Consider the following 19,001-nt stretch of genomic DNA (forward strand, 5'->3'; position numbering starts at 1 on the left):
TCATATATTTACTGTAGGAATTTTACAAAATATCTTCATGGAACATGATCTTTACTTAATTTCCTAATGATTTTTGCCATATAAGAAAAATCGATCATTTTGACCCACACGATGTATTTTTGGCTGTTGCTATAAGTACACCCCAGCGAATTAAGACTGGCTTTGTGGTCCAGGGTCACATATGTGTTATATTTCACCCCCACTCAACCTTTTTAATTTGCCCTTACTAGAAACCAACATTTATATACAACATGTACACATTCAACAAATAACAACATTCTGTGTATATGTGTGTTTCCCTTTAGTGAACATCATTGGACTTAAAGCAAAACTCTCCTCATTTTCTGACTTAACAGATACTGGAAACAGTCAGATAATTTTACAGCAAGTAAGACACAAACACGACTATTTATGCAACATACGATGCTAATAGACAACACAGGGAAAATGTGAACTGTTTGTCCATTTTCTTTTCCAGATAAAACAGGAGCTGGTCAAGTACGGTCTGCCAAACAGTGTCGAGCTAAAGTTAAGAAAAGCAGAAAAAATAAATCCATAATGTTAGTCTGATTCAGGAAATGAAAAAAAAAAAAAAAAAAACAGTCATGTTCGCCGTTAGTGTCTGACAGCAAATATCCCTCTGATCATGTGAAAACTGCAAACTCCAGTTTTACATTAAGGTGGTTTTAATTAAAGGGTATAAAACAGAATAAAAGTTTTCTAAAAGAGAAACATGCAACTTTTTTCATATGGACAAGCTTTTCAGGTTTTTCAAATCCTTAAATCTTCCACACTAGGTTTCTTTGTATGTTTATGAGGTTTCTACAATGTGACCATCATTTGTGAGCAGATCTTTCATTTAAGTTGAATTTTTTAAATAAAAGCAATCATGCAGCTTACAAAACTGGTCTGAATGATTCGTTAACGATTCATTGCTTTGTTCTTTAACAGTCATCTGGCAAAAAGATGGTAAAATGTGTGTCTTAATATCAGTCTCCTTTAGGAATAAGTTTTATGAAAGAGATACATGCAGCTATTTCTACATGAACCAATTTTCACATATTACTATAAATCTTCCACATTAGCTTTCTTTGCATATTTGTGTTATTTATGTGACCACGACCAACATTTGTGAGCAAATCGGTTCTTATAAGTTGAATCGTTTCAATAAAACAATAATGCAGATTACAAAACTGGTCTGAATGATTATTTAACAATCCAGTCCAGTGGAGTTCAGTTCAGTGGTTTGGTCTGTAGAGAGGAAGATTGTCAGTGAATAACAACTTACATTGTTTTTTCCTAGCTATCATACTGTATGACCTCAGAAAATGTTAAAGATTGCATTAGTTGTGCATTAGTTGTATGTTGTATGGATAACAGAGTTGAGGGCCAGAGTTGAGAACCCCTGCCAAAAAGGTTGTCATGCCCTTGCCGGCTCTCAGACCAAAGGAAATATTTTACATTTTAAATGCTTCTGTTAACCTCATGTACCTCCTGGATTTACCTGCACAACCACCATTTTAGACAACAGAGACAGGCACAAAATTATACCTTACTGACTCTTTTTGAGATTTTCACAGATTCAATCTAAAAGCGTGTGCCCAAATGTTTTCAAAATCACATGCAGGGCCAAAATCACATTATTTTCACAACTTACAACTTTCAAAACTGCTTTGTGGAGTCTTCCCTATATAGTATATACTGTAAAAATGCAAATACATATTTTCCAGTTTACTAAACATTTTGAGTCTCAAATACTAAAAAATGCTCTTTCCCTGAAACAACATACAAATCCGTATTAGACCAACAGAATTGTTCCTTGGGTCCCTCACTGCCTGTTTTTATTACTATCAAAAATTACAAAAATAAAATAGCCCATGGCACTAGCCGCAACAGTGTGAAGTATTGTAACTTAATTACACTGCAAAAAAAAAAAAAAAAAAAAAAAAAAAAGCTATGAGGAAAGACTGGCAGAAAACACTTAAAGGGGTGCTATTATGCTTTTTCACTTTTTGAACTTTAGTTAGTGTGTGGTGTGTATCTTTGGGCATAAAAAAGATCTGCAAAGTTACAAATATCAAAGTCCACTCCAAAAGGAGATATTTTGTTTTTAAAAAAATCCCTTTTCAACTGCAATTTCACTTTTTTGGGTTAATAAAGGCCTCCTGTAGCGAATCGATGGGTTTTTGTAAGAAAAATATCCATATTTAAAACGTAAGAATCACTTTAATCTAGCTTGCACTAACAGTTGTACTCGGAACTTGCTTCTTTGACAAGGGACGTGGCAGTACTGAAACACCAGGTAAGCTGTTCGCCAATCGCAACGCAGTGGGACAGCTAACCAATCACAACACATTTCGTTTTTCGGAAAGCTGGCCTTCATTAAACCCGGAACTAATCGAGCTATTTGTGCCAGGCTTGGAGAAATGTATTGTAATAATGTAAATTATGTTAAAAAAATAACTTGCTTGGTGGTTCGTTTTTCAAACCACCAAGCATGAAAGCATGTTCTAGTACACCCCCAAAACAAAATCACAACTTTGTAAAAGAGCATAATAGGACACCTTAAACAGTGAAATGGTGCATGTGGCTGTTCTTTTGCTCACCACGAGGGGGAGACAGCAACGAGTGAGATAACTGATCTAAAGTAAATCAACCTTAAAATAAATACATCGATGAATGCATTCGCATTTTATTCTTTTATTAAAATGTAATAACTTAATCACTAGGAAAGCAAAATTTGTTTGAGTGCAGCTTCAGGTCGATGTTTTATATGGCCCCTACCCAGCTTCCCATGGAGGAAGGCCATAGGCTACTTCTTTTTTTATTGCCAAGGTACAAAGCATAAAAGTACAAAAATGTCAGCATTATACATGTATATAATAAAATAAATAATACAAAACAAAACCTTTAACAAAATAAATTAAAAATATTCAATAAATTAACAGTTTTAGAAGCCTTAAGATTTTTGGATGATGAAATAGTTTGGATATACTGTTGAACCTCTTTTATAAAAACGATAAATGAAGGATTTTGTTGAGTGAATTTGCAGTGGTGAATATGAAATTTTGCAAGAAGTAATAGTAGGTTAATGATAAAATATTCGTTAATTTTATCTTTTTGTATATTAAAGAAGCCAAACAGTACATCCTTAAAAAGCAAAGAGAAACCCTGGAGCACATTGCAATTGATAATATTAGAGAATTCAATTCAAAAAAATCGCTCTGTGTGCGGACAATCCCAGAAAATGTGCGCATCAGTTTCATTAGGGTCACCACAAAATGAACAACTTGTATCTATGTGTGATTTAAACCTTTTCAAAAATACTTTAGCTGGGTAAAATCTGTGTAACAATTTGAATGAGATTTCTCTTACCTTGTTAGTTATTATATATTTCAAAGGCAGAGTCCATACTTTTTTCCAATCGATATGATCAACCACATTCTTCCAATAAGACATAACATATGATGTTATTACAAGCTCCTTTTGAAAAAGAGATCTAATCTTATAGTTGCGTGATGAGGGATGTGACAAAAAGCATAGTTTCCCTACTGGGAAGTACTGGGTGATCTAACAGAGTCCCTTAAAAGCATAACAGTTCCTTTAGGAATAGCGTCCATGACAATGCAGAATTCTTTGGGAGTTACAAGACTAGAGTTAAATAACTGGGAAACAATCAAAATGTTTTTCTCAAACCAATTACTCAAAAACAAAGATTTTCTCTTATATACAATGTCTTGATTATTCCAGATGAAGTACTGTTGAGGGGAGAAATTGTGCCTAAAGATTAATGACCATGCAAGTAATGCCTGTCTATGAAATTTAGATAAATTGTAAGGGATTGTAGCAATGTTATAATTACAGATCAATAGGAAAGGGAGACCACCTAATTTGGAAAATAAATAATTGGGGATAAAATTCCAGACTGAGGTCAGGTTACACAAAAACTGCCTGAGCCAATTAATTTTGAAAGTGTTGTTCAAAGAAGAGAAAATCAAGGAAATTTAACCCACCATACTCATACGTGTTCATTAGTACAGACTTCTTAACATAATGGATTTTGTTTTTCCAGACAAAATTAAACAAAATTTTAATCAGCTGATTTACACATTTTGTTATCCACATAGAGAGAGAGAGCAGCATATGTAAGCCTGGAGATACCCTCCGCCTTAGCAAGCAGTACTCTGCCTTTCAAGGTCAAGTCTCTCTGCAACCATGCATTGAATCTTTTTTGGGCTTTTATTATAATCAGGTCAAAGTTCAAGGTACATCTTTTATAGTGGTTTTTAGTAATCACAATGCCTAAATATGTAATTTCAGATTTAACTGGAGTATTATAAATAGTAGATGCTGTACAATCTTTAATAGACATTAATTCACATTTACTTATGTTCAGATTAAGGCCTGAAGCTTCAGAGAAAAAAAAAAAAATGTAATTAATAGCTACAGGTATTTGAGAAGCATTTCTTAAAAATAAGGTGGTGTCATCTGTCAATTGACTAATAAATATTCCTCGATCTGCTATATGGATACCCTGAATACAGTGTTCGAATTGTGTCAAAGTTCTTGGGGGGGTCCCCCTAACCAGACCACAATCAAAGGGATAAGACTCAAAGCAGGCCAGTATCAGAGATTAGGTTCTCAGCACCAGGCTTAGTTGGCAGGCTGCCCTGGAGAACCAACAGGCAAAGAGTCTCAGGCTGGTAGAGCAGGACTGGGGGGGAACACACAGCAAAACCAAACAAGACACCATTCAAGACCATACAACATCACAAATCAGCACAACACAAGGAGACACATCATTATGTATTAAAAGGGGAAAAAAGAGAACAAAATAAAGAGTAAAAGAGTAAAGCGAAAAATCAAAACAAAAAGTAAAGCAACCAGCTAAGTTTAGACTAATTAACTAAAGTATAAAACTCAAGAAAAACAAGACTAGACCCAAAACTGATAAACAGCTAAAGAAAATATTACAAGTAAGTAAAGTAAGATAACTTCAGTTCAAGACCAAAAACTGCAGCAAGGATACTCACAGGACAGGACAGGACAGGACAGGGCAGGACAGGGCAGGGCAGGACAGGACAGGGCAGGACAGGACAGGGCAGGACAGGGCAGGACAGGGCAGGACAGGGCAGGACTATAGAGCAGCAAGTCAGTAGCTGTCTCAAACCCACAAACACAAGAGGAAAAACAGCACCATATAAAGGGAGCAAAGTACACAAGGACCAGGTGGGCACGATTAAAGAAACAAGGACAAGACAAGGGCTAAACAAGAGGGCGTGGCCAAGGAAAACAAGGAGGCAGGGTCACAGGAACACATGGTAGACACAAACAAAGACAAAGCAATGTGTTAAGACACAAGACAAACAAGGAAACATTAAACAAGGACAACACAGACAAAGCTGCCAGGGCAGAGCCCTGACAGTTAATGCTTATGGGAGGTCTGGGACCCCCCAGCCCCACCCAATTCGAACACTGCCTGAATACCGCTTTCACATATAAATGTTTACAATAGTTGCACACAAAGAAGAAATAAATAGGGCGAAACGGGACACCCTTGTCTCACTCCTCTAGATAAACTAAACCTTGGGGAAGTGCCATTCTTTAATTTAATCGAAGCACTTTCATTATTGTAAGGGTTTTAATTACTCTGCAAAACATATCCCCAAAACCAAATTTATCTAATGAATCAACAATAAATTGATGCTCTAAAGAATCGAAAGCCTTATAAAAACCTAAGAAGAGAATGAAGCTCTCCTCCTGTATTAAGTCTGAATAATCTAACAGATCAAGTATCAGTCTTATATTGTTAACAATGTGTCTTTTGTTCAGAAAACCTGACTGTGTCTACTACAGAACCAAGTACAGATTTTAGTCTTTTAGTCATAGGCTACTTCTTTTTGACTCAGCCTTTAAAATCAGCAATAACTTCCTGCATGGTTTTCATTTAATCTGCAGCTTGTGCAAGAGCAGGCTGGATAAAACTTTCTGAGGTAAGTGTCAAATTATTTCTCACTCTTGTTTACATTCACATTTGTATTTTTTTCGTATTTGTATTTGGCGGACACTTAATCACACTTATAAGCGAGGAATATCACAGGGAAACTCATAAAAACAATATTTGTACTACACAATGACAAGTTTAAAGTATAAACCAGGTTAATACACAAACTAGAGCAGCAGTCAAATGCAGAAAAATACATAAAGAGATTTTTAAGTAATTATTTCTTGAAACTTTTTTCACTTATTGAACAGAGTTTTAGTATTAGTTCTCTAAAGTTGCTGATGAACATGTTTAACCATGTTTATTTTTTTCCACATAAAAAGGGATGCAAAAGGCTGCTTTCTTTAATGAATATAAATCTCTCTCATTACAGAACAAGATTCTTACTTTTTCACTTTGTCAAGCTTGTTATCATGAGAATCCTTGCAGTTTCGCAAAATATGTTGCTCATCATAATTATGTCGGTGCTGTCACCAAGTAAGCACTTAATCTAAATGTGAAATGATCACAAAAATGTACCTGAGGCAAGCGTTTTAGAACTTAATTTGACTCTGTCTTTTTTTTTCCTTAACAGGCTTTGCACAAACAACTCCAGCACCACAAACAAGTAACTGCAAATATTTTTTGACTCACAGCTTAACCGAACTGAAAAAATAAATAAATACATAACAAAAAGTATGCATGTTTTTAATTGCTAGCAAGATTGATTATTAATTAAACTCAGCTGACTGTGCAGTAAAAATGTAAAAAAAAATAATAAGAAGACAAAAACTGAAATCTGTGAGAAGAAAAAGAAAAGAAAAAAAGGCAGGAAAGCTTTAAAACATAAGACATAACAAAATGCGGAAGTGTAATTGTAGTTTTGAAAAAAACCCTGGAGCTGTAAATCCAGCAGACTTTGACAGCTCTGGGACTTCTGTGAAAACTATGACCATCCTTCCGCATATTATTTAAATATAATTTATTACACGGCTCCGTGAATTACTCGATTCCCAGATAACAACCGGTAAAAACTAATAATACAGTCTCATCCGGGTAACTGCCTGCAGTCAGCGTTGTTTGCTTACTGAGAGCATTTTTTCTTTGTGGAAGCTTTGCGTTTGGTTGGCTAATAAAATACTAAAACTCAATTCAATCAATACAATAATTAGTACAATTAAATAATTCATTATGTCATCCTGGTATCGCAGATGTACTCGCCCTCTCAAATGCAGAATCTCATTTTGCGACAATTGTTTTGTGCACTGTAGCGGATTATAAAATAACAAACAAACTGGAAAGATTTTGAAACATTTTCATCTAAAATCTGTATCTTTTATCGCCATAATTATTTATGTGGTGAAGTCTTGTGGTATGATTGCACCGACTCCCTTAAACGTCCGTTTGAACTTGCCGCTTCCTAGCAACTTCTTTCATAACGGAGGTCTTGCGTTAAAATATTTCAGCTCAGATTAATGTATACAAGTTAACTGTATAATGATTCCAAGTGCAATAAGTAGATATCTCCCTTTCTTCTTTCTTTATGTTTTTTGGTGAATGATAGATATCAGATTGGTGAATGGTTACAGCTACTGTTCTGGAAGACTGGAGGTTTTCATTAATGGAATTTGGGGAACTGTGTGTGATGATCAGTGGTCTTCTCTGAATGGCCAGAATGCCGCAGTGGTGTGTAGACAGCTTGGCTGTGGGAAAGTTGTGCTGTCACTAGAATCCTTTGGACAAGGTTCAGGGCAAATATGGATGGATGAGGTACGGTGCAGCGCAACTGATACTGAACTTCAAAACTGTGCATCATCGGGATGGGGAGTACATGATTGTGGACATCATGAAGATGTTGGAGTCGTCTGCGAAGGTGAGTTAAACACATTCCTGAAACATCTGACCTGTGCGTTCGGTGTCCTGTAGTTCCTAGAATTTTTTTTGTTAGTTGCATGTGATGGGTTTCACTGAAGTACTGCTGTTCTTTATACAGAAGTATTCTATCCATTTGGTTCAGCTGCAGGAGACACAAATAACAGTGCTTCTCTTGATGGAAGCTCGTCTGATATTCAGCTGTCGAGTCCATTTCTGTTCTTTGGCCGCACATACCAACAGATTTATGTGAGAATTTGAAGAAGTCTAAATGTAACTGGAGCTTTAAAACTCATCTGTGATCAGTGAAACAATATTTCTTATGTTTCAGGTGAATAATAATGGATATCTCACATTCAGCCAGCCTTCAACACAGAACGTCCCAGACAACTTTCCCACGTATGGAAGCCGAGATATAATTGCTGGTCTTTGGACAAACCTTGACAACCGTCTGAGAGGTGTCATTTCATTTCGTCAGTACACAAATGGAAGTGTACTCACACATGCCACTCAGGATGTAAACACACATTTCCCAAATCTGACCTTCACCGCTTCATGGGTCTTTGTAGCAACATGGGATACAGTTGTTTATTTTAACACAAGCACAGTAAGTTATTATTTTTTTGCAGACTGCAAACTGTTTTTACCGATTGTATCAGCTAGACCACAGACAATCCATTTCAAAGTAATTAATCTGGGTTGCTTTGACAATATTCTTCCAAAAATGACAGAATAATATGATGCAGTAATAATTATCCTCATTCTATTTAAAGAGAAATAAGAGGTAATAAGTTAAGAATCAAGTATAACATTTGCATATTAATGGTTCTCTGACAGTGGTTAATGAAAACAAATAACATTTTATTTACACATTATTCATTTACACATTTATTATTTCATTGTATATTTTTTTATGATTTTATTAATTATTAGCTTTTTATTAAACTTACTTACCCCCTGCAGTTCCTTTAAAGGAGAAGTCCACTTCCAGAACACAATTTACAAATAATTTACTCACCCCCTTGTCATCCAAGGTGTTCATGTCTTTCTGTCTTCAGTCGTAAAGAAATTATAGTTTTTGAGGGAAACATTTCAGGATTTTTCTTCATATAATGGACTTGATTGGTGCCCCGATTTTGAACTTCCAAAATGTAGTTTAAATTCGGCTTCAAAGGGCTCTAAATGATCCCAGCCGAGGAAGAAGGGTCTTATCTAGTGAAACGATCTGTCATTTTTTTTCGAAAAATAAAAATTTGTATACTTTTTAAGCACAAAAGCTTGTGTAGCAAAGCCTCTGGGATGCGCGTACACAGTGCTATGAATTAGTGATGGGTCGTTCTTGAACGATTCGTTCATTTTGAACGAATCTTTAATATGACTCGGGAAGAACGAGTCATCTCGGGGAGTGATTCGTTCAATCGTGCATGCGCAACATCCTATTAGGTTCTGTACTGGAATTAGTTCACCTGTTTAGTCTTCGGGTTTTTCGAGTCGTTCGTTCATCTTATGGGGCTGTCACGTGATGCTGATTTTGCTAAAATTAATGAAAATGACTCGAAAAAAGATTTGTTCATTTTGCTGAACGAGACTCAAAGGTCCGAGTTGGTAAAATGATCCAAACTTCCCATCACTACTATGAATCACGTCTAAGTTTATCGTCTGCGTGCTCTGGCTAAAAAAAGGTAGAGAATGGTGAAAAACTCCTACAACTTCAAAATCGTCCGACACGTTGTACCTTTTTGTTTGTAAACAGCGTTTGACTTACTTGCACTTTCTTAGTCTTTGCGCGCTCGCTTTGTAAACACTGGGTCTGTGGTTCCGCCTATGTTTGGCGTGACCTTTCGACATGATTCAATAGTACATGAATGCGCATCCCAGAGCCTGCGCTACACAAGCTTTTGTGCTTAAAAAGTATACACATTTTTATTTTCCGAAAAAAATGGCCGATCGTTTCGCTAGATAAGACCCTTCTTCCTCGGCTGGGATCGTTTAGAGCCCTTTGAAGCTGCATTTAAACTACATTTTGGAAGTTCAAAATCGGGGCACCAGTGAAGTCCATTATATGAAGAAACATCCTGAAATGTTTTCCTCAAAAACCATAATTTCTTTACGACTGAAGACAGAAAGACATGAACATCTTGGGGGTGAGTAAATTATCTGTGAATTGTTGTTCTGGAAGTGGACTTCTCCTTTAGTACCTCAGTTTGGGAAACCTTGACGCAATATAATTCATGTTGTTAGCAACGGCGAATGAATTCCCCTGGTTTCACAGACAAGGTTTAAGTCTAGTCTTAGACTAAAATGCATGTCTGGGGTGTTCTGAAAGAAACTTGCACTGACATATCTTAAAATATAGTGCCATTGTTTTGTTTCAAAATGTACACAAGTCATATTATTTTCTAAGGCATATTTATAAAAAGTACTTAAATGTCCTAATTGAACTATGGCCTAATCCAGGTTTAACCTAAGCCCTGGCTGTGAAACCACACCTTTATATTTTTATATCAATATGGTACAAGATTATCCTATTTAAATCAAGATAATGAGTAAGACCAAAAGTAACCAAAAAGTAGTCTGATTCTAATACTTAAAATGTGTAATGTAATACATTATGTTAGTAACTATATATATATATTTTTTCATGTAATTAGGAATGTAATCAGCTCTATTCACAGAGTGTTATATTTTGCAGAATTTTTATTATGTATATATATATATATATATATATATATATATATACATATATATATAATGTGTCCATTATTTTCAGGAAACATCGTTTCAAGTGGTTTTAATTTCAGGTGGCAATTTTTCATTTATTCTGATGAATTATGGTAATGTTGCTGCAACAGGACATCCAGTGAAGGTAAAATAAACTTTTTCCAAACCTTTCCACTTTTTTTTCAAACCTGTCTGATCTCGCTTTTTCTTTCTCTGTTTATAATTTTTTTTGTGGTTTATACAGGCTGGTTATGACACAGTCTACTCAACTGACTACTTTGTAATTCCTGGGTCAAACAATGGGAGCGTTATTCCAACCCTCAAGAGCTCCAGTAATGTCAATTTTCCAGGACGATGGGCCTTTAAGGTGGACAGTGCATCAAAGTCAAACAAAGGTAGCCTTACTCAACAAATTACTATCAATTTGTTAATCATAATAAAATGTATTAAACACAACAAGTAACTTTACAAACCAATAACATAACAAACAAGTCAAACAAGTTCATTTAATTCATTTAGCCATAGGCCTTCTAGAAACCAACACAAATGTCTAACATGTTCACAGTCAACAAATAATTTAACATTCTGTGTGTATGTGTGTTTCCCTTCAGACTATGTCATTGGACTTAAAGTGAAGCTTTCCTCATTTTCTGACTTAACAGATACTGGAAACATTCAGATCGTTTTACAGCAAGTAAGACAGATATACAAATACTTATACAAAATGGTGTGCTCATAGACAACATGGGGAAAATGTAACTTCTTTGTCAATTTATTGTTTCAGCTAAAACAAGAGCTGGTCAAGTACGGTTTGCCAAACATCATCAAGCTGAAATTAAGAAAACTGCAAAAGACAAAGCTATAATATAAACAGTCTTGTTAGGTTGTTAGACAGCCAATATCTAATAGATCATGTGTATTTTAAGCTTTAAAAGCGACATAAAACAGCATAGATACAGTAGCTTACAGCGGTGAATAACGTGAATAACGTACTGACAAAGTTAATTTATGTGCTTTGTTATGAAGTATCTGGAAGAGCTGCAGTTGTTTCAGCTAACCAGATCTGTGGTATGTAAAAAAAGAAAGTAAACCTGTAAACTCATTTTGCTTTAACCAAACTTACAGTACTATTACATACTTTTGCTTTTACTATTACATACTTTTGCTTTTACAACATTATTCACTGTAAACCACTACTTCTTGGGGCTTATTGCTTTAATGAAGCAGCCGTGGTGTAATGGTTAGGGAGTTGGGCTTGTAACTGAAAGGTTATGGGTTTGAGTCCCAGGTCCAGGAGGGATTGAAGGTGGAGGGAGTGAATAACCAGCACTCTCTCCACTCTCAATACCACGACTGAGCTGAGTCCCTTGAGCAAGACACTGAACCCCCACCTGCTCCCGGGGTGCCACAGCGATAGCAATATGGCTGCCCACTGCTCTGGGTGTGTGTGTGCATTTGTTCACTACTCACTACTGTGTGTGTGTGCACTTGGATGGGTTAAAGGCAGAGCACAAATTCTGAGTATGGGTCACCATATGTCCTATGTCCTTTCCTTTAATAATTTTTTTGTAATTATTAACCAAATAAAAATGTAGCATTTAAAAAACGTAACATGGTTTTCATGTGTCACTTGATTTGTAATTGTCTGTGTGATACTGTACATTCTTTGTGAATGCAGTCACTGTCCACTGATATAAATGTTCTCATATGAATTCTTATAAATAATATAAGCCTCAAAATAAATTGTTTACAAATAAAGGCTTGTGATAAACTCTTCACAGGTAAATCCTAAAATCTAAAGATTATGTATTAGGTCCCATTGTTTGAATTTAATTGCGATAATTACTGGCACTGTTCCAATGAAAACATATTTTCTTTTATTGCAAAGCCAATGCACATTTCTTGCCTAGTAATTTATCCTACAACACGTACAAGAGGTTGAAGGTAAGTAAAATCTCTTTAACATTACATTTGATCAATTGTTCTCTCAGTACATATGTTTTGCAAAACCAACTATTCACTGCATATACTGTAGGCCTACATGTGTATACATTAAAGTTTGCTAAAGAAAAAAATTGGTTAGATAGTCCCTATGGTACAAATTAAAATTCATATTTTCAATAGTAAATACAATACTGTACTGAGCAATCAAATGTATATGTAAAGTATATAGCTACACAATGTCCACTGTAATAGATTTTAAGGTCAGCACATAGTTAAGTTGGACTGAAGATTTCATATTGAATATTAGCTTTTTTAGTTTTGTAGTTGGAAATATCCAAATTGTTATATTAAACTGTAAGAATAAGATCTGTTTAATCACATTTTGTGGTGAGAATAATAAAGCTCTCTATGATTACAGAAGGACTCTGATAAAATCTGACTTCATCGTGCGAATTTCACAGCATCTACTGGTGTTCATATCAGTCCTGTCACTCAGTAAGGTTTTATATACTGTCTGATTATTAGTCTTAATGTTGCAAAGACAATAAAAAACATACAAATCTATGTTTCTGAATTGAATTCTTTCTCTTTAACAGCCAGGACACAAACAACAATTGTAGTTAATTACAGACCTTTGAATTAGAACCAGATCTGTTTTTTAAAACATCACATATGTCGATATGAAATCACTGAACATCTCCATCAGTTCATGAGGTATTTATTAGTGTTTTATTTGTGTTCATTCTTTTCAGCTATGGCACTGGAAAGCACCATAGCGCCAGCAGGTAATAATGCTACTAGTAATAAAAGCTTTAAAAATGAAAAATTTGGCCTTTATCGCAAACAATGAATTAAGTAGGAGTTTCATCCAGATTATGTGTTAGTTTGTTTATGTCATGTTACATCATTTTCAGACCTAACACGGAGTGAAAACACTGAGGCTGTTTTGCAGAAAGTAAGTCACTGGAGCATTTTATGTTTTATGAAATTGGAATAAAATACATTTTAATATTTCTATTCTTCTTTGTTTCAGATACAAGAAGTGCTGGACAGTCATGGACTGTCAATTAGCATGAGATTAAGTTAAGAAAAGTTAAAAAGACACAGCTGTAATATCAGCCTCTTCCATGGACAGAAATTAAAGCAAAGACTGGTTTGTTAAGTCTCTGATGATGAATGTCATTTCTATTTTCAAGAGGAATGTCACTGCACAAGAAAGGAACTTGTATGTCTCACTCTTTAACTTGCTTTCGGTTTATCACATACAAATTGTCATCCAAACACAAACATAATTGAACATTTACATCGAAAAAAAAAAAGATTCATCAGTCTTTTTCTTTGTCACATCATGCTTTGTACATTTACTAAAACATAACTTATAACTAATACTCAACCAAGTGCTAAAATATGTGTTTTGCCTTTTAAACATTACATGATCTCGATGGTCTCTGCTTTTGTCTGTTTAATACACGCTTAATTAAGTAAAAAAACAAGCTTGCTTCATTTGGATTGGCAAAAAGATCTTGTATATAAAAAGTAGTACACCAATATATTTAAATGCAGCAATTTAAAATACAGTACATAGGATATTAAACTGTCACTGAGAAGAGCTTATTTTAGTTTATTGGTGTCTAGGGAAACTGCCTTTTCCTTTACTCACCACGAGAGGAAGACAGCTGAGATACTGGTGCTTTAAAACCACTGTATGTATGTTTTTTACCCCTACATATTGGTTTGAAGATCATTCTGATGGTACACTGTCACTGACTTATAGGACGAATGGATTTAATTTCTTTCTCATTATTTCCTCCACATGTCTGTTTTGGGAGTATGTAAGTTTGCTATAAATATTAAAAAAAAAACTACATACAGATGAACCTCTAAATTAAATCAGTATCTGGTTTCAGAAACGCCACTTTTGTGTTGCTTGCTGTGTAATAATCATTTGATACCACGCTAATCGTCAAGCTGTAGTTCTAAAGATTTATCTTGAAATATGTCAGAAACTAGCCTGCATAAACTTTTAATTCAATGATTAAAAAGGCACTTACATCTGCTTTGCGTTATAAAATGCCTGTAATAGCTGCAGGGGTTTCAAATAACCAGATCTGTAGTATGTGAAAAATTAAAGTACACCTGTGAACTCGTTTTGCTTCAAACAAACTTGCGTCAGAGGAACATACTATTACATACTTTTGCTTTTAAACACCCTGAATAGTCTCAGCGATGAGAACATGAGGCTTGACACCACATAACCAAATCAATACGGAATAATATCACAATATCATATACCTCATTCTGATATGTTTAAAATAATAAGTGCACAGAAATTATGTTATATAGCATTGCCAATCTGTTCTGATATGCCGATCTTTGTACACATTTTCTTTTGTGATGCTGTTTACCATTTTCATGTCACAAAAGCTTCAAATAAATGACTTTATTTAGTACTTAAATTGAGTAAAATGTTTATAGTGTCTACTTTTATCTGTGTAGTGCACACCGGCCTCATTTACAAATACAAGTAAAAATGTAATTATTGGCATAAAGTTAGGTTACAAAAATGAAATACTGACATACATTTGAATTAGTGAACGCTGCTGCAATGCTAAACTGTAAAACTGGAAACATGTTTTGAATTTTGTTACATGAAATTTATTTAATCCTTTTTTCCTTTTGATCCTATTGATCCTATTTAATTAAATTAAATTTAACAGAATATTAAATCTCATTTTGAACAACTTGAACATTGAACAGATGGAAATAAATCTGTCTGAACAGAGTGGAGAGGCATATTGTGTGTGTATGTTTTTGTAGGCAGATTATGACATCTCGTCATTGTGTTGTGTAGTCTTTCTTACCCGTAAGTCACTTAACTAATGAAAGAATTATAACATTTTTGTTATTTAAAGTAGCATTAAATTAAAAAAAAAAGTATAGCATATGTGGTTTTTACGGGAAACCTGTTCATGCGTCACTTGATTTATAGTTAGTCTGTGAGATACTCATTCTATACATTCTTTGTGAATGCAGTCACTTTCTACTGGTATAAATGTACTCATAATTAATGCATAAAAATATTATCATAAATAATATAAAAACTTAAAAATTATTATTAATAATGAAGACTTGTGATAAACTCTTCACAGGTAAATCCTAAAATCTAAAGATTATATATTAAGTCCCACTGTTTGAATTTTATTGCGATAATTACTGGCACTGTTCCAATGAAAACATATTTTCTTTGACTCCAAACAGGGCTGGGACACATTTAAAAGCCAATGCACATTTCTCGCCTAGTAATTTAACTCACAACACGTACAAGAGGTTGAAGGTAAGTAAAATCTCTTTAATATTACATTTGATCAATTGTTTTCTAAGTACATATGTTTTGCAAAACCAACTATACATTTACTGCATATACTGTAGGCCTAAAGAAATTGTTTAAATAGTCCCTATGGTACAAACTAAGATTCATATTTTCAATAGTAAATTGTACCGAGCAACCACATGTATAACGTAATGTATATAGCTACACAATGTCCACTGTAATACATTTTAAAGTCAGCACATTAAGTTGGACTTAAGATTTCATATTGAATATTAGCTTTTTCAGTTTTGTAGTTGGAAATATCCAAATTGTAATATTAAATTGTAAGAATAAGATCAGTTCAATTGCATTTTGTGGTGAGAATAATAAAGCTCTTTCTGATTACAGAAGGACCCTGATAAAATCTGACTTCATCATGCGAATTTCGCAGCATCTACTGGTGTTCATATCAGTCCTGTCACTCAGTAAGGTTTTATTTACTGTTTGATCATTCGTCTTAATGTTGCCAAGACAATAAAAACATACAAATCTGTGTTTCTGAATTGAATTCTTTCTCTTTAACAGCCAGGGCACAAACAGCAATTGTAGGTAATTACAGACCTTTGAATTACAGTTTTTCTCAATTGCTAAAACACTATAACTAGTCTTTTGAACTAAAATTTCAAAACCATAATGCCATTTTTCAAAAAGCACACCCATTTCCCTGAACTATAAACACTATTCCCCTGCTTTAACACATGAGTCAGATTTGGTGAACTGTTACTGCAAAACTCTACACACAAATCCCTACATTTCTCAGTGCTTACACCATGTGATCATTTAGAAAGCACTAGCATTCAATATTGTTCACTCGAGTCTGCAAAGTTTGAGCTCAATTAGCACACAATTACCCAAGTGGAAACACTAGGAGTCAAAATCTATCACACACCAATCAGAACCTTCGATGGAGATAAAAGTGCCAAAGTCAGCTTAGTTTGGTGCATTTCTCAGATCAGAAATGAAATTCTCAAAACTACTTGTTCAACCTCCACATCATCTAGTCACTTGTGCACATTGTGCAATTTTTTTTTTTTTGCGTTTGCTTTGGTATATTCATGCAGCTGATTATGCAACTGATTTGTCTGCGGTTTTCATGTTGCTATAGTCTTTCCCCTCAAAACATCAAGTCATTAGCTCATTGTATATGTCTTTGCAGTAAATGCTACATTTTTGATCTAGCTGTCAAGCATATTCTACACATTTCTATTAGACTTTTTGTAAATTTGCCATGAATTGTTCAAGTGAATACTGACTTTCACTAATGTAGAGACTACAGATCAACCGATGATAAAGCAGTTCTCTGTAATAGCTCAAAGGTACATCTCAACATCTCATGAACCTTCAGTTGGGAAGCATATATAGACAGAGGACAACACAAGAGTTACAAATTCTGGACTTTCTAATTTATATTTCGGCCTTTGCCCATATTTCTCTTTTCTATTTCACAATGACTTTGTAATGTATTTATATTTTATTTCTTTTTTTTTTTATGTTGATTTTTTTTTTTTTTTTGTCAGACCACTAGTAAAAGTGTAACCGTGTATCCTATCTGGTCTTTTTCAATCAATATCCCGCATACAGTAATATGCAATTTCGAAGACAAAGAATAGGAGGTGAAAGAGGAAGAGGAGGAGAAGAAGGGAGGAGGACGACGACAACAACATGGAAGAGAAATAGGAAGGGCAAGGGCAAGAAAACAAGCAGTCTTCTATATTTTAGCTGATGCGTGCCAGGGTTGTAACCAATTAGAGTGTGATGTTGAGGAGGTTGTTTGGCCTGTCCCAGACCAAAGACATGGATGCTGGGGTAGAATAATTATTTTTGTTGTTGTTTGCTGTTTTGTGCTGTACTCTACAGTACAATAAATTAAGGATTAAAACACTTGCAAATGCATACATTTGTTGTATTCATCATTTTTTTTTTCCAAGCAACAGTTATTACCAGTTTTCGTAGTATTGTTTTCAACTGATCTCATCAGTGTGTAAAACTGTGTTGTAGTGTGTGTGTTTTTGAGGGTTTGTGTGTCATGTCTAAGAGAAAAGTTTGTTTTTTTCAGCAAGATTGAGTTGTTTTGAGTGGAGAGCTTCATTTTGACCTGAATATAGTAAGTTCGGAGAATTGAGTTAGAAGTTACGGATTTGTGTTTAGAGTTTCGCAAAAGCGAGGCATAATTTCAAGAAATGTGTTTAAGCAATTGAGAAAAACTGTAAAACCAGATCTGTATTTTTTTAAACGTTACCTATGGTGTCAACTGAACAAACTCAGCATGAAATGAAGAAGCATCTACATTCAGTTCATGAGGTATTTAAGAGTGTTTGTATTTGTGTTCATTCTTTTCAGCCACAGCGCTGGAAAGCACCATAGAACCAGCAGGTAATAATGCTACTAGTAATAAAAGCTTTAAAAATGAATAAATGTCTTGACCCAGCTTCATGACATATGTAATGTATTTGTGTTTATTCTTTCAGAAACTCCCATCACACTTGCAACCACATCAGGTAATAATGCTGCTAGTGAGGAAACACACATCTTATGCCTGTGCAGTGTGTTTTTTAAAATTACTATAAAAAAGTTATATATGTTCTATATGTTTTATAATTTATATTTATTTTTGCAATTGCACAAACAGCTGCAGAGCCATGGAGAGGTAATTACTGACCTCTGAGTTAATGTTACATTTATGTCCTTAAATACGAGGATGCATGTTAAACCTGTTCATGTTTTATTTTTTGCGTTCCTTCTCTTGGCAGCACCAGATATATTCTATCCATTCGGCTTAGCAGCAGGAGACACCGAAATTGTTGAAACTGGTAGTGAAAGCTACAGTTCTGTTGGTCTTTCAACTCCATTTCAGTTCTTTGGCCGCACATACAACCAGATACATGTGAGAAATTAGTTCTGTTGGCAATCCACAGAAAATATGAATGCAAATGCAAATTTTCTGCTGGATTTAAATTGATTTCTCATATAACAGGTTAATTATAATGGACTCCTTACATTCAACATACCTTTACTAGCATCAGAACCTTACTATAATCCAACCAGAGGAATTGAAGATTTCATTGCTGCGCTCTGGAATGACTTTGACGACTATGGTTTGTCATAAGTTTT

General features: G+C 34.6%; 2 protein-coding genes across 2 annotated transcripts in view; both read left to right on the forward strand.

The window, feature by feature from the left end:
• LOC127174557 (uncharacterized) overlaps positions 1 to 11,565 on the forward strand; it is a 58,601-nt gene extending 47,036 nt beyond the window's left edge. Inside the window, exons 24-34 of the mRNA XM_051125056.1 lie at positions 306 to 388; positions 479 to 552; positions 6,378 to 6,481; positions 6,579 to 6,611; positions 7,548 to 7,856; positions 7,977 to 8,104; positions 8,187 to 8,462; positions 10,626 to 10,721; positions 10,821 to 10,971; positions 11,188 to 11,270; positions 11,361 to 11,565. Of these exons, the coding sequence (XP_050981013.1) occupies positions 306 to 388; positions 479 to 552; positions 6,378 to 6,481; positions 6,579 to 6,611; positions 7,548 to 7,856; positions 7,977 to 8,104; positions 8,187 to 8,462; positions 10,626 to 10,721; positions 10,821 to 10,971; positions 11,188 to 11,270; positions 11,361 to 11,441 (1,418 nt within the window). The 3' untranslated portion in view covers positions 11,442 to 11,565. The remainder of the gene's footprint in view (positions 1 to 305; positions 389 to 478; positions 553 to 6,377; positions 6,482 to 6,578; positions 6,612 to 7,547; positions 7,857 to 7,976; positions 8,105 to 8,186; positions 8,463 to 10,625; positions 10,722 to 10,820; positions 10,972 to 11,187; positions 11,271 to 11,360) is intronic.
• Positions 11,566 to 15,838: 4,273 nt separating this feature from the next.
• LOC127174558 (sushi, nidogen and EGF-like domain-containing protein 1) lies at positions 15,839 to 18,996 on the forward strand. The gene is made up of 8 exons (XM_051125057.1): positions 15,839 to 15,854; positions 16,239 to 16,315; positions 16,416 to 16,439; positions 18,231 to 18,263; positions 18,359 to 18,388; positions 18,520 to 18,537; positions 18,641 to 18,774; positions 18,865 to 18,996. Exons 2-8 carry the CDS (start codon positions 16,267 to 16,269, stop codon positions 18,994 to 18,996), a joined length of 420 nt encoding a protein of 139 aa, XP_050981014.1. The 5' UTR covers positions 15,839 to 15,854; positions 16,239 to 16,266.
• The last annotated feature ends 5 nt before the right edge of the window (positions 18,997 to 19,001 follow it).

Source organism: Labeo rohita, chromosome 12 (genome assembly GCF_022985175.1).
Source record: "Labeo rohita strain BAU-BD-2019 chromosome 12, IGBB_LRoh.1.0, whole genome shotgun sequence".
Lineage (NCBI taxonomy): Eukaryota > Metazoa > Chordata > Actinopteri > Cypriniformes > Cyprinidae > Labeo > Labeo rohita.